Source organism: Panthera onca, chromosome D1 (genome assembly GCF_046562875.1).
Source record: "Panthera onca isolate mPanOnc1 chromosome D1, mPanOnc1 haplotype 2, whole genome shotgun sequence".
Classification (NCBI taxonomy): domain Eukaryota; kingdom Metazoa; phylum Chordata; class Mammalia; order Carnivora; family Felidae; genus Panthera; species Panthera onca.
The window spans coordinates 28,350,744-28,367,494 of NC_138348.1; the positions used below are offsets into that span (position 1 = coordinate 28,350,744).

At 35.3% G+C, this 16,751-nt stretch overlaps 1 protein-coding gene across 1 annotated transcript in view; it reads left to right on the top strand.

Annotated features, from left to right (window-relative positions):
• The first annotated feature begins 8,068 nt into the window (after positions 1–8,068).
• Positions 8,069–16,751, top strand: part of CCDC73 (coiled-coil domain containing 73) — a 126,018-nt gene continuing 117,335 nt past the window's right edge. Inside the window, exon 1 of the mRNA XM_060606293.3 lies at positions 8,069–8,220. Coding sequence (XP_060462276.1) covers positions 8,083–8,220 — 138 coding nt within the window. The 5' untranslated portion in view covers positions 8,069–8,082. The remainder of the gene's footprint in view (positions 8,221–16,751) is intronic.

Sequence of the window (16,751 nt, forward strand, 5' to 3'; positions counted from 1 at the left end):
TCTATTTTTAGTTTTTGAGGTCCCTCCATACTGTTTTCCATAGTGGCTGCACCAGTTTACATTCCTACTGATAGTGCCCAAAAGTTCCCTTTTCTTCACATCCTCATCAACGCTTGTTATTTCTTGTTTTTTTGATTTTAGCTATTCTAACAAATGTGGGGTGATAATCTCATTTTGGTTTTGATACCCATTTCTCTGATGATTGGTGATATTGAGCATCTTTTCATGTACTTGTTGGCCATGTGTGTGTCTTCTTTGGAATAATGTCTATTCAGATCCTTTGCCCATTTTTTAAAAATTGGATTGTTTCTGGGGTGCCTGAGTGGCTCAGTCGCTAAGCGTCTGACTTCAGCTCAGGTCATGATCTCACAGTTCATGAGTTCGAGCCCTGCGTCAGGCTTTGTGCTGAAAAAAATTTTTTAAATTATATTGTTTTTTTTTTCTAGTGAGTTGTATGAGTTTTTAAATATATTAAAAAAAAAATTTTTTTTTTAACATTTATTTATTTTTGAGACAGAGAGAGACAGAGCATGAACGGGGGAGGGTCAGAGAGAGAGGGAGACACAGAATCTGAAACGGGCTCCAGGCTCTGAGCAGTCAGCACAGAGCCCGATGCGGGGCTCGAACTCACATACCGCGAGATCGTGACCTGAGCCGAAGTCGGACGCTTTACCGACTGAGCCACCCAGGCGCCCCTTAAATATATTTTAGATAGTAATCCCTTATCAGATATTACTTGCAAATCTTTTCTCCCATTTGATAAATTGCCTTTTCATTTTGTTGACGGTTTCCTTTGCTGTGCAGAAGCTTTTTAGTTTGATACATTCCCATTTGTTTTTATTTGCTTTTGGTGTCAAATCCAAAAATCATTATTGCCAAGACTCACATCAAGGAACTTACCACCTGTTTTCTTCAAGGAGTTTTATCATTTCAGATCTTATGTTCAAGTCTTTAATCTATTTTAATTTTTGTGTATGGTGGTATAGTGGTCCAGGTTCATTCTTTTGCATGTGGCTGTCCAGGTTTTCCAGCACCATTTAATAAAGAGACTGTTGTTATTGTATTTTCTTGGTTCCTTTGTCATAAATTGATTGACCGTATCTGAGTGGATTCTCTATTCTGTTCCATTGACCTATATGTCTGTTTAAAAAAAAAAAAGAGGGAGGCAAACTAAGAAACTGACTCAACTTTAGAGAGCTGTATGTCTGTTTTTATGCCAATACCATACTGTTTTATTATAGCTTTTAAAAAAATGTTCATTTGACACAGAGTGAGTATGAGCAGAGAGGGAGAGAGCAACAGAATACCAAGCAAGCTCTGCGCTGTCAGCTCAGAGCCTGATTTGGGGCTCAGTCCCATGAACTGTGAGATCATGACCTGACCCAAAATCAAGAGTTGTACACTTAACCAACTGAGCCACCCAGGCACCCCAGTTATTATAACTTTGTGGTATAGTTTGAAATCAAGAAGTGTGATACCTCTAGCTTTGTTCTTCTTTTTCTGGATTTCTCTGGCTATTTGGGGTCTCTGTGGTTCCACAGATTTTAGGGTTGTTTGTTCTATCTGTGAAAAATGCTACTGAAGTTTTGATAGGGGTTGTGTTAAATCTGTAGATCGTTTTGGGTAGTATGGAAATTTTAATAATAATTCTTTCAATCCATGAGCATGGAATATCTTTGCTTTTATTTGTGTGTTCTTCAGTTACTTTCATCAGTGTCATATAGTTTTCAGTGTACAGATACACAGTGTACAGGTTTGCCTCCTTGGTTAAATTTATTCCTAAGTGTTTTATTCTTTTTGATGAAATGTAAATGAGATTTTTAAAATTTCTCTTTCTCTCTCTCTCTCTTTTTATTTATTTATTTATTTATTTATTTTTTGCTTATTTATTTTTGAGAGAGAGAGAGAGAGAGAGCGAGCCGGGAGGAGCAGAGAGAGAGGGAGACACAGAATCTGAAACAGGCTCAAGGCTCTGAGCTGTTAGAATAGAGCTTGACACCCGGCTCAAACTCATGAACTGTGAGATCATGACCTGAGTCGAAGTCGGACGCTTAACTGACTGAGCCACCCAGGTGCCCCCTAATTTCTCTTTCTAGTAGATGGTTATAGCATATAGAAATGCAACGGATTTTTGTACGTTGATTTTATATCCTACAAATTTACTGAATTATTAGTTCTAATGATGTTTTGGTCGTGTCTTTAGGGTTTTATATATATGTGTCATCTGCAAATAGTGACAGTTTTACTTCTTCCTTTCCTATCTGGATACCTGTTATTTCTTTTTCTTGCCTAATTGTTCTGGGTAGGACTTCCAATACTATGTTGAATAAAAGGTGAGAGTTGGCAACCTTGTCTTGTTCCTAATCTTAATGGAAAAACTTTCAGCTTTTCACCATTCAGTATTATGTAATTGAAATGCAACCTGTGAAATGCAACAGGAACCCAGACCCCTGTATATATGTTCCTGTTGCATTTCATAGGTCTGTTTCCTTCTCCTGCATTATCTTCACACTGTCTTGATTGCTCTAGTGTTATAAATGCTATAGTGTTGCAAATGTTTTTTATTGATTGATTTGATTTTGAAAAAAAATGTTTATTTGAGAAAGAGAGTGAGCAAGTACATGCGTGAGTAGGGGAAGGGGGAGAGGGAGAGAGAGAATCCCAAGCAGGCTCTGTGTTGGCAGCACACAGCTTGATGCGGAGCTCGATCTCATGAACCATGAGACCATGACCTGAGCTGAAATCAAAAGCCAGATGCTCAGTTGACTGAGCCACCCAGGTGCCCCACAAATGTTATTTTAAATTTTATTTCCAAGCTTTTTTCTTAGTGTATATGAATATAGTTGACTTATTGTATATTGTTTCTGTTTCTTTCTGGTTTGTTAAATCCTCTTATTAATTCTAATACTTAATCCGTAGTTTTATTTATTTTTTAAGTTTATTTATTCATTTTGAGAGAGATGTGAGCAGGGGAGGGGTAGAGAGAGAGGGAGAGGGAGAGAGAGAGAGAGAAAGAGAGAGATTGAGGATCCCAAGTAGACCCCACACTGCCAGCACAGAGTCCAATGTGGGGCTCGAACTCATGAACTATGAGATCATGACCCAAGCTGAAACCCAGAGTTGGGTGCTTAATTGACTGAGCCACCCAGGCACCCCTTAATCTGTAGTTTTAAAAAGATATCCTGTATTCTCAATTATTTCATTAATTAATTATAGTTTTATTTCTTGCTTTTTGGTCTATGTACTTTTTATTTCTTTTTCTTATTGTGTTACCTTTAATAAAATGTTGAAAATTGCCTTATTCCTGATCTCAGGGTGAATGCTTTCAACTTTTCACTGTTAAGTATGATGTTGCTGAACATTTTTTTTATAGATTCTGCTGACCAAATTAAGGAAGCTCTCTTTTGCTTATTGTTTTCTGAGAGCTTTTTATTTTTTTAAGTTTATTTCTTTAAGCAGTCTCTGCACACCCAGTATGGGGCTGGAACTCATGACCCTGAAATCAAGAGCCACGTGCTCTACTGACTGAGCCAGCCAGGAACTCCCTGAGAGTTTTCTTTTTTAATATTTTGAGCAGTTGTGTATTTTCACATGCTTTTTCTTTATTATCATGTAATTGTTTTTCTTTTACCATCTTAATGTAGAGAATTATAATGATTGATTTTTAATGTTACACTTTAGATTTCTGCGAGAAACCCAACATGGTTATGATATATTATTTTTATCTGTTGTCACTTTCAGTATGCTATTATTTTGTGTATTTTGTGTATTTTGTGTATGTATTATTAGGATTTACTTTGTGAACTATATTGGCCTGTAATTTTTCATTCTCATATTTTCTTTGCTTCCTTGTTTTGGTAATATCTATATGCTTTAAGTCCTTTGAGATTTAGTTGTAATCTTTTAAGATTTTTTTCATATATTTTCTTTTTTTCATATTTTTTTCTGTCACTTGACTGTGATATCTGTAGATATGGGTTTTTAAAATACATTTTGGATTCACTACAATTCTTTTTTTTTCCTGTATAGCATAATAGAATTTATGTGAATTAAATACACACATAACACCATGTGTGTTAAAAGGATAACTATAGATTTAAGGATGCATATCAAAAGCATTAGGGGTGATCTGTAAAGATTGGGAGTGAACTAGAAAGCAAGCATAAAAAAGAATAAAACAGTATTAAAGGATGGAGACTCGCATGAACCAAAGATGTTGGTGACTCCTTTCTCTTCAGTTTCTCAGTGCATCCCATATGCTGTTTTCTTTTCAGTCAGGATTAAATCAAATGAAGTATTTTTGGATTCACTGAGCTTCTTGATCTGAAACTTGGTGTTTACTTTAGTTCTGGAAAATTCTCAGCTGTTATTTCTTCAGAATATAGTTTATGTCTCTTTATTTCTCTCTTCTTCTTTCTGGAACTGTTACACCCTCTGACTTTATATTCTTTTTTAACCTTTTTTTCTGTAGTTTCCATTTTTATATTTTCTTGCTGCATCCTTGATATTGTATTTAATCTTTTTTATAGTACACTAAATCTCTCTTCAGCTATGTACGGTCTTTGCCAAACATATTGAGTTATCAGTTGTCGATTATATACTTTTTCTTTTTTTTTTTTTTTTTTTTTTTTTTTTTTTTTTTTTTGATTATATACTTTTTCTATCTAGAGATTATACTGGGATATTTTAAAAATCTGCTCTTCTTCGCAAATAGTTTCAACCTTGACTTTATTTCTTTAAACATAGTAACCATAGCTGTTTTAAAGTTCTTTTGTGTGATAATGGAAAAATCTGCAGTATGTGTGTGTGTGTGTTTCTATTATCAATGTTTTTCTGCCTGTTCTCCTAATGCAGTGTTGTGTCCTATGCCTGATTATCTTTATGTGCTGCTCATTGTCCTTGAAAAATAATTTTTAAAGATTTCTTGAGTACCTACAATAAAGTTACATTTCTCTAGAAAGAATTTTTATTTGCTTCTGCTAGATTCTTATGGGCACTACCAGTTTGAAAACATTTGAGATCCTATTCATAAGTTGAGGTTTCTTTCACAGTCCTATGAAACCACCTTTGTTAACAGACTTATCTGAAATTAAGTTAATGGCATCTTTCTGGGATGAGACAGTTTTTACTTTCTTCATATCTCCGCCTCCCTTTCTTCTCTTTTATGCTTTATCTACTTGGCACCTGGGCAGCTATCCTATAGAAGGTGGTTATTTTTGCTTCAACCTTAAGTGAGTTTAACTCTTCTGAATTCTGTTTACTATAATAGGTCTCTTATTAGACTTCATACTTTGTCAGACCCTAGGTTTGCACTCCCTGTCTCTCACACCAGAGGTCATCAGTGTTGTTATTTAATTTTACTCAATTTGGCAGATACCCACAGGATGAACATGGCTTTCTCTGTTCAGCTTAGTTCTTGGCTCATGGTCTTTTTAGAATTTAGAATTTGGCTTTATAATTTTTTACTATTTTGCTAGGTCTTTGATACTTTTAGGAAGGTTTAAAAATATTTTATTAAAATTGTAATTGTTTTTAGCTGGAGGGTTTATCCAACTAATGTAGCCCATCGTTTTCAGGAATGGAAATTTCCCTTTTAGAAAGTTTCTTGCATGCACACCTGTGATGGTTAATTTTATGTGTCAAGTTGGCTAGGCTATGAAGGGTAAGCCAGTTTTATTTTATTTTATTTTATTTTATTTTATTTTATTTTATTTTATTTTATTATTTTTAAATGTTTATTTTGAGAGAGAGAGTAGGGGAGGGGCAGACAGAGAGAGAGAGAGAGAGAGAGAGAGAGAGAATCCCAAGCAGATTTTTCACTGTCAGCTTAGAGCCTGACACAAGGCTTGAACTCATGAACCATGAGAGCATCACCTGAGCTGAAATCAAGAGTCTGACACTTATCCAACTGAGCCACCCAGGTGCCCTAGGGTAAGTTAATTTTAAAAAAATACAAAAAAATATATTGATCAAATGTATTTGGTCAAACACCTGTTTAGACATTGTTGTGAAGGTAATTTTTAGATGAGATCAGCATTTAAATCAGTAGACTTTCAGTAAAGCAGATTATCCTCCATAATGTGGGTGTTCCTATCCAAATAGTAGAAGTTCTTAAGAGGAAAAACTCATGTTCCTAAAGGAAGTCTGCTTTGAGACTGCCTTTGGTCAAGTTGAAATATCATCTCTTATTTGGGTCTTCAGCCTACTGTCCTGCCCAGAGGATTTCAGGTTTGCTGGACTCCCACTCACATGAGCCAGTTCCTTAAAATGAATTTTTTTTTTCTCTCTCTCTGTACATATACATCCTACTGGCTCTGTTTCTTTAGATAATGCTTACTAATATAATACCTATCAGAATGGCTAGGATAAAAAAAATAGTGATTACACCAAACACTGGTGGGGATTTGGAGAAGCTGGATCACTGATACATTGCCAGTGAGACTGTAAAACGGTATTACCATTCTGGAAAATAGTTTGGTAGTTTCTTTCACAACTAAAAGTGGACTGTATTCATTCAGCCCAGCAATTGTTCTCTTGGACATTTATCTCTAAGAAATGAAAACTTACGTAGAAACTTGTATATGAATGTTCATGGTAGCTTTATTCATAAAAGCCCAAAGTGAAAATGACTCAGATGTCTTTCAGTGAGTGCATGGTTAAACCATAGTATGTCCATACTATGGAATATTACTCAGCAATATAAGGAGTGAACTGTTGATACAACAGCTTGGATGAACCTCAAGGTAATTATCATGAGTGAACAAAATCTAGTCTTTTTTTTTTAAATTAGATGAGATTGATTGATTCATTGATTTTTCAAAGTAATCTTTACACCCAACGTAGGGCTTGAACTCACAACCCTGAGACCGAGTCACATACCCTACTGACTGAGCCAGTGAGGCACCCCTGAAAAAAATTCAATCTTAATAGGTTACGTGATGTAGGATTCCATTTTGTGTATAATGCTGTTGAAATAAACAATTATAGAAATAGAGAACAGAGTAGTGTAGTGGGTATGGAAACAAGCTGCATGAGGGAGCTACTGTTGATGGTACAGTACTATATTTTGATTGTAGTGGTAGCTACATGAAGCTATACATAAACTTGCACAGAATTATACACACACCCACACACAAATGAGTGAATGTATAGGTGGAAGAATTTTATAAGTTCTGTGTATTGTACCAAAGTCAGATATACAGTTTTTATAGTGTACTATTAATATGCAAGATCTTAACATTGGAAGAGGCTGAGTGGTGTATGGGCACCCTGTACATTTCTTTCCAACTACCTGTGAATTGATATTTATTATTATGAAAAGTTGAAAAGAGAAGTTTCTTGTAGCCTGACTCATACTGAGAAAGATATTTAAGTCTTGGCTTTTAGTAAAAGGCAGTTACTTCATTCTTTCTCTTTCAACTCTGTAGGGTTTAAAGATTGAAATACTATTAGTATTCATAGCATCCTTACAAAATGCGATATATCAAGGCAAAGTTAGGAAGCACATGGTCTGGCAGCCTTGGTATGAAGCAGTTACTGAAGGGTCACACCTTGCCTGCAATTTAGGAATCCAGCTTTTAAGATGTGGTGTTTAGGGGAAGAAAATTTAGTTTGTGCAGGTACTAAGGTAACATAAAAAGCCTCAGCCACAGAAACTATGGATGCATCACAAAACACAAGTGGTGTCAAGATTAGAATAGTATTGGGGCGCCTGGGTGGCTCAGTCGGTTGGGCGTCCGACTTCGGCTCAGGTCATGATCTCACGGTCCGTGAGTTTGAGCCCCGCATCGGGCTCTGTGCTGACGGCTCAGAGCCTGGAGCCTCTTCAGATTCTATGTCTTTCTCTCTCTCTGACCCTCCCCTGTTCATGCTCTGTCTCAAAAATAAATAAACATTAAAAAAAAATTAAAAAAAAGAGATTAGAATAGTATTGATGACAAAACTGTTATTCAGTGCTAAACCTGAAGTATTATGGGATACAGGTGGTTATATCTTTATGGTAAATGTACTTTTACTTGAAAAACCTAGATAAATGATTTTTTCAGTTAAAACCTTTTTATATTACAGGAAGTAAATGTTAATATGGAGAATCATTTTAAGACTGATTCATCATCCTCTGCCTTTGCTCTTCAAAGTTCTTCAGAGACCATGTTTTCTATTCAGCTACTAGATTTCAAAACAAGTTTGCTGGAAGCATTAGAAGAATTACGTATGAGAAGGGTAAGCTCATTTTTATAATGCTTTAGAATTTTTTTTATTATTTATCTTTTAGTTAATATACAGTACACTGTTGGTTTCAGAAGTAGGATTGAGGCTCCTGGGTGGCTCAGTTGGTTAAGCATCTGACTCCTGATTTCTTCTTAGGTCATGATCTTACGGTTCTTTTTTTAAAGTTTATTTATTTTGAGAGAGAGAGAGTGAGCACACGCACAATCATGGGAGGGACAGAGGGAGGGAGATAGAATCCCAAGCAGGCTCTGCACTCGCAGTGCAGAGCCCAGTGTGGGGTTCGAACTAACGAACTGTGAGATCATGACTTGAGCCAAAATCAAGATTTGGATCCTTAACCAACTGAGCCACCCAGGCACCCCAAGATCTCACAATACAGCTCATGAAGATATTGGCAAAGGACATATCTGATAAAGGGTTAGTATCCAAAATTTATAAAGAACTTACCAAACTTAACACCTGAAAAACAAACAACCCTGTTAAGAAATGGGCAGAAGACATGAATAAATATTTTTCCAAAGAAGACATCAGATGTCTACCAGACACATGAAAAGATGTTCAACATTAGTCCTCATTAGGGAAATACAAATCAAAACCACGATGAGCTACCGCTGTACACCTGCCAGAATGGCTAAAATTAACAACACAAGAAACAACAGGTGCTGGCAAGGATGTGGAGAAAGGGGAACCCTCTTGCGCTGCTGGTGGGAATGCAAACTTGTGAAGTCACTCTGGAGAACAGTATGGAGGTTCCTCAAAAAACTAAAAATAGAACTACTCTAGGATCCAGCAATTGCACTAGTAGGTATTTACCCAAAGGGTACAGGAGTGCTGTTTCCAAGGGACACATGCATATCTGCATAAAATTGTAAAAGATGTTTGGTTTCAGCAGATATGTATTGTTCAAAACTCCTTAAAAGCATTACATTTCTGAGACTCTTTGTGTCTAAATTTGAAGCATATGTTGTTAACTCTCTGTAAGATAGATTGGAGTTGATACAATTTTGGAGAGAAGAAAATAAATTATAAAATTATTATAATCTAGGGATGAGGTCATTAGGATTTATATATAACTGTGAAGGTAGAACAGGAGAGACAGGAAGGAGAATCAATAGAATTTGGTGATTTCTTGAAAATGAGCTGTGAGAAAAGATCTGAAACAACATTTTTATTATGTGAACTTTGTTCTAGGATTTAAAAATATTGAAATTTGTTATATTAAGAAAATTTAATTATCATGATCATCCTATATAAAAGCTATTTATTATCTATATAACAAAAGCCTATTTAATAAAGAAGAAATCCTGCTTAAAAAGGGTGTGTTGGATAAGCATTAAAAAGTGATTTTTGTAAAAATAGCTTAAAGTGGTATCTTTTCTAAGTTAAAGCAACTCTAGGTAACAATTTAAAACCTCATATTCATGTTTTACTGTGTTCTAAGCATTATATTTGGTCTGTTTCTATTTCCATTTAAAAAAAAATAAACTTCCCTTAAAAATCTTTTGAAAATTTCAGTGTAGCAATAGAAATGGTGTTTTTAGTAGCTAAATGCAGAACTAAATACTACTTTAAAAAAATGTTTTACTTATTTTTGAGAGAGAGGGTGGGGGGGAGGGTCAGAGATGGGGACAGAGGATCCGAAGCAGGCTCCATGCTGATAGCAGTGAGCCTGATGCGGGACTCAAACTCAGGAACCATTAAGATCATGACCTGAGCCAAAGTTGATGCTCAACCAAGTGAGCCACCTAGGCACCCCAGTAAATACGACTTTTAATAACATTCTTTATTGAAAGAACTTTATTTGTAAGAAGGGGAAAAATTCCTCCTTTTTATTGGAAGAAGATACATGTTGATTTAGTATGGTGGCAACACTTTATCCCTATTGCTGGATTTTAACTTTTCCCTCATATTTTATTAGGAAAATTTCAAAAATACATAAATGGTGAAAGAATTGCATAGTAAACACCCATATACCCACCATGGTAGGTAGAATAATGGTATCCCACTGATGTCCACATCCTAATCCTGAGAACCTTTGAATATGTGACCTTACATGGCAAAAGGGATTTTGCAGATGTGATAAAATTATGAATTTTGAGATGGAGGGATTGCGCTAGATTATTCAGGTGGACCCAATGTCTTCACAAAGGTTTAGAATAAGAAGCAGGATAATCAATATCAGAGAAAAAGATGTGATGACAGAAGTAGGGGCATGGTCAGAAAGAGATTTGAAGGTGTTATGCTGCTACTTTGGAAGATGGCAGAAGGAAGCCATGAGTCAAGGAATGCAGGTGGAAGATGGAAGAGGCAAGGAATTTTTCTGTGGAGACTTCAGAAGCTCTGCAGTCCAGACAACATCTTGATTTTAGTTAAGAACATATCAGACTTCTGGGGCGCCTGGGTGGCTCAGTCGGTTAAGTGTCCGACTTCGGCTCAGGTCATGATCTCACAGTCTGTGAGTTCGAGCCCCGCGTCGGGCTCTGTGCTGACAGCTCAGAGCCTGGAGCCTGCTTCGGATTCTGTGTCTCCCTCTCTCTCTGACCCTCCCCCGTTCATGCTGTGTCTCTCTCTGTCTCAAAAATAAATAAACATTTAAAAAAATTAAAAAAAAAACATATCAGACTTCTGATTTCCCAAATTGTAATAGAATAAATATGCGCTGTTTTAAGCCAAAAAATATGCTGTAGTTTGTTACAGCAGTAATGGGAATCTAATACACTCATTGCCCAGATTCTACTCTTGGTCTCATATATATTCTTCTATCATTGGTCTTATTTTTTTGATGCATTTCCATGCAAGTTTGAAATGAGTATACTTTAGTATGTATATCATTAACTGAAGTTCAGCATTTATGTATTTTTCTTTTAATATAAGGTGTATATACAGTTGACCCTTGAACATGGATTTGAACTGCACAAGTACACTTATATGCAGTTTTTTTTTCAATAAATACAGTACAATGCTGTAAACATATTTGTCTTATAAATTTCTTAACATTTTATTCTCTAGCTAACTATTGGAAGAATACAGTATATAATACATGTAACAAACAAAATATGTGTTAATAAAGTGTTTATGTTATTGGTAAGGCTTTGGTCAGTAGTAGACTATCAGTAGTCGTTTTGGGGTAGTGGAAAGTTATATGTAGATTTTCAACTGTGCTGGGGGTTGGTGCCCCTAACCTTCATGTTCAAAGGTCAACTGTGCAATGAAGTGTATAGTGCTTAACTGCACCATTTCATGAGTTTTAACAAATGGCATCTGATTCTTTGTCAAGATATAGAACATTACTAACTCCCCCAGAAAGTTGCTTCATGTCCTTTGTCACTTATTCCTCATCCTTATCCATCCAGAGTCAACTGTTGTTCCAGTTTTTTCCACCATGGATTAGTTTATCTCTGTTCCAGAAATTCATGTAAAAGGAATCATTATAATGTATGTTCTTATGTATAAGGCTTATTTTATGCAGTATAATATTTTATTTATTTTATTTTTATTCACAGTATATTTTAAAGATGAATTTGTGTTGTACATATCAGTAGATTTTCCTTTTTATAGCAGAATACTATTCCGTTGTATAAATGTAATACAGTTGGTCCATCTGTTGATGGTTACTTAGGTGGTTACTAGTTGGCTGTTATGAATAAAGCTATGGGAATATTTTTGTACAAAATGTTGGCAGGCATGTATGACATACTAAGCAAGAGATCTTATTTGGGAACTATTTGTGGGATGTTGATTACCTCACATGCCCTCTCTGCTCTCTTCAGTCTTCATTGAAAAATTTTAATATTTCCCCATGGTAGTCTGAAGAAATATTTTTGTTTAGCATTTTAAAAAGAAAGCAAAAAATATGCAATTAAAGGTAATAATTGTATTTAATTTGTAAAGCTAAAAAAGGGAGAACTAAAATACTGAACTACAATTATTAATGCGCTTGGATGGAATTGATTGTTAGGTCCTTGTATTGTTTAGGAAATAAAACATTGACCAGCTGTAGACTTTGTTTAGTTATGTAGGCATATTAAAGTTTTCAGGATAATCAGCAAATCAATAGAAATAGGGTTTGTATCATCCCAAATAGTAGAGAGAAAATATGCAATCATAAATTATCTTCAATTTGATATTGCAAATAGCTGTAAAGAAAGAATAATTTTAGGTTTTAACTGTCTCTGAAGCTTTATCCTGGTAAAAATGTTGATGCTGTCTTCTGTGTATTCCAGAAACTGGCCCAGCTAATCTACATTTTTCTAATTAGTTTTAATACTGACAGGTCTGTTAATAGTAAACTCAAGGCTTTCTTTTCTCTTTCCTTTCTCCCTCAAATGTCTTTATTTTGCCATGGATTTGTAGATTGCCATTTATGTTCTATCAGTATTTTAAAGAGATTATTGAATTCTTTTGTCGTAGTTGAGAAAGTTGATGTTCATTTAATTGCCCCTCTGTTTCTTTCTATTTGCTCATTAGAGCTTCTTTTCCCCTTTATTTGGCTCCAGTTTTAATGAGTCTAGGTGAGAATTTATTTACATTTTGTGAGACTCATTTTGGTTCCTGAATCTTAGGAAAATTTTCACCCATGATCTTTTTGAGTACTGACTCTCCCCTATCTTCTGTTGTCTTCTTCTGGAACTCCCATTAGATAGCATACTGGACCACATCATTTTATCTTTTATGATTCTTAACTCTTTTATATTTTTTATCTATTTGCCTCTCTATTGCATTCTGTGTAATTCATTTTGTTGTTTCCTAATTATCTCTTCAGATGTTTTTACTTGCTAGCTAATTGCTTAGAGTTTTAAATTTCTTTTTTTTTTTTAATTTTTTTTTTTAACGTTTATTTATTTTTGAGACAGAGCATGAACGGGGGAGGGGCAGAGAGAGAGGGAGGCACAGAATCGGAAGCAGGCTCCAGGCTCTGAGCCATCAGCCCAGAGCCCGACGCGGGGCTCGAACTCGCAGACCGCGAGATCGTGACCTGAGCTGAAGTCGGACGCTTAACCTACTGAGCCACCCAGGCGCCCCTAGAGTTTTAAATTTCAATAATTATATTTTTCATTTCTGTGGTTCCTTCAAAGAATCTGCTATGGGAGCCTGGGTGTTCAGTTGGTTGAACGTCTGACGTCTGCTTAGGTCATGGTCTCATGGCTTGTGGGCTTGAGCTCTATGTCAGGCTCTGTGCTGATAGCTCAGAGCCTAGAGCCTGCTTCAGATTCTGTGTCTCCATCTCTCTCTGCCCCTACTCCCACTCTCAAAAATAAACAAACATTAAAAAAAAAAAAAGAATCTGCTATGGTCTGAATATTTGTGTCCTCCAAAATTCAAATGTTGAAACCTAATGTCCAGTATGAGGGTATTAGGAGGTAGGGTCTTTGTGAGGTGATTAAGTCAGGAGGGATAGAGCCTTCATAAATGGGGCTAGTGCCCTAACAGAGTTCCCTAGCCCCTTATACAATGTGAGGTTATGAACGGGGGAGCACCTCTCATCAGAAACAGAACCTGATCATGTGGGCACCCAGATCTCAGACTTCTAGGTTCCAGTACTGTGAGAAATAAATTTCTGTTTTTTATAAGCACCCAGTCTGTGGTATTTTGTTTTAGCAGATTGAACAGATAAAGATAGCATCTAAAAATTTAAAGTAATGTCAATCAAAACCCAGTGGGATGTTTTTCAGAATTTGACAGGATGATTCTAAAGTTATATACATAAGAAAAATGTATGATATATATGTAGATCATTGCCTTGTACACCTTAAGCTGATACATCATTATATGTCAGTTATATCTCAATGAAACTGGAAAAATAAAAAAGTATGAGTATAGACAAGAACCTTTTCAAAAGAATGAAGTGCTACTTGCTTTATTAGATATTTAAAACATGCTCTACTATAATAATTAAAAATGTGATGCTGTTGTAGGAATAAGTAAATCAGTTAAAGAATAAATCAAGTGGGAGAAAAGAAGGATAGTCAGTCAATAAATGACATTTGGATAATTCATAATACTTCACATGCAAAAATAACTTTTAGGAGAAAAAGTAAAATGCCAAGAAAAGTATATGTATGCTAGAAAATATAAGACATAAATTTTGTAGTCTAAGGAATAGAGATTAGCTTACCTGAAAGAAAAAATGGCTAGATATGATGACATACAAATTATTAGCTTCTATGGGATAAAATCTGCCATAAACAAAGTTTAAAAACCAGTGGTTGAGACAAGATATTAGCATCATGCAAAATTGAAGAAAGGATCAATATCTTACTTACAAACGTATAAATCAAAAATACCACAATAGAAAAATAAAGAGTGAAAACATAAATAATCATAAAATATACAAAAATATGCTTCACTTTACTATTAATAAAATAAATGCAAATTAGTGAAAATACATAAAAAAGGTGAACAATCCCCAGTGTTGGCAAGATTTTTTAGGAGTATTATTCTATCCTTTCTTTACTGATATGAATTAGTACATATGATAAATAGAAATTAACTTCTCTCTAAATTTAAAATGTAGAATTTCCTGATTGTTAAGTATGAAGAATTTATACTTTTATCTAGGATAATATCTTGTGTGGGCATAATTGGGTAAAGATTTTTTACAATGATAATATCCTATAGTGTTTTAATGGGAAAAATTATAAACAGTATAAATGTCTACTAACAGAGGGTAAATAAGTGATACTATTACATTAGTGACTTTCAATAAATGATACTTCTTGGTATTCATACCCTTGAGTAGATTACTCCCATATTATCTTAGTCCTGGTCATGTGACTTGCTTTGGCAAACGATACATTCATAAGCATGAAACAAACCAGAGGCTCGATGAGTACATTAGAGCTTGTTCTCTTGGAAGATACCCTTTTGGAAGTCAGTTGCCATGCCGTAAACTCAGAACAGATTATTTAATGATGGAAGGTACATGAGGAGAGACACTGGAGTGGGAGAACATTATGATCATTGCAGCCCCAGCCAAGCTACCAAGTGAATGCCTCTGCATGAGTAACCTGATCCGTATTACGTGAAGCGGAAGAACTGTCTGAACTCAGTCAATGTATAGAATTGTTAGGCTTAATAAATTGTTATTTAAAAAATTTTTTTAAGTTTATGTATTTATTTTGCAATTGAGAGAGAGAATGAGTGAGCAGGGGAGGGGCAGAAAGGGAGGGAGAAAGAATCCCAAGCAGGCTCTGTACCATGAGCACGGAGCCCGATGTAGGGCTTGAACTCACAAACTGCAAGATGATGACCTGAGCCAGAACCAAGAGTCAGATGCTTAACTGACTGAGCCACCCAGGCACCCCAATAAATTGTTATTTTAAATCACTAGGTTTTAGGGTTTGATATGCAGAATTAGTGACTGAATCAGATATGTAGAATATTATGTAGCTCTTAAAAAGAGTAAGGTAGGTACATATGCACTAACATGGGAGATGTAGATGGTACATGGTAGTGTAGGACCATAAAAATGACTCAGCAAGCAAAAATTTTTTCTTAAAAAAAAAATTAAAATTTGTGATTGTTCTGTGACTTAAAAATATTTTTGGAAACATTATATACTCTCTTCTATTATAAATAAAGAAAAATGAAAAAAATATTTAGTATACTATAATTTAAAACATTAGATACATTGAGGATTAAAGTGTTTTATTTCTTTGTGAAAAACTGATCATGATAACTTGGACAGTGCTTACCTTATTGCTGTGTCACTCACAATATGGAGTTAGCATTATTTCTCTGCCTTTGCAAATTATAATACTCCTGTTCAGGTTTGGATCAGCTTCCCATCTTTTACCTTTTGCATTTTCAACATTGTCACATATCTTTGAGAACTCCTTCAATGTGCTATTTTTGCTGGCATTACTAATTCTGGGACATCTTCATCCTTTTTATCACACTCAGTTCCCTTCCACAGTCAATTTTCATTTATGTTGATATGTCTATCTTTGTTCCTCTGGCTTCGTTTCTAGGGTCTCTCAAATGGCAGTAGTGTTAACATTATTATGGTCAGCTATTCTCCTTCTCCTCCTCCTCCTCCTCCCCCTCCTCTTCCTCCTCCTCCCCCTCCTCTTCCTCCTCCTCCCCCTCCTCTTCCTCCTCCTCCTCCTTCTCCTCCTTCAATTCCTCCTTGTCCTCCCCCTCCTCTTATAGCAATCTGATTTTTATTCCAGTATTTAGAATGTATAATATATATATTTGAATGGATATGCAATGATGTATGAAATAATTTTATTAAAAAAAGCTTTCCAGAGGAACATATTTAAACTTAAGAAAAATTCCACAAACGGTTGACACATATTCTACATTTAAATTTGAATATTTTTTTCACATGAAATAATTACAGCTAATCATTCAGTAAAATATAAAAGCACAAAAATGGAATTCAGCTCAGGTATCTATCAGATAGTCTTTCTCAATAAGACTGAAGTCAAAGTAAAAACAGAGAGGTATATGATCGTATTGAATTTTGTGTCTACCAAAATGAAAGGAGCACGAAAATAGTATTGCAAACTGGCCAATTG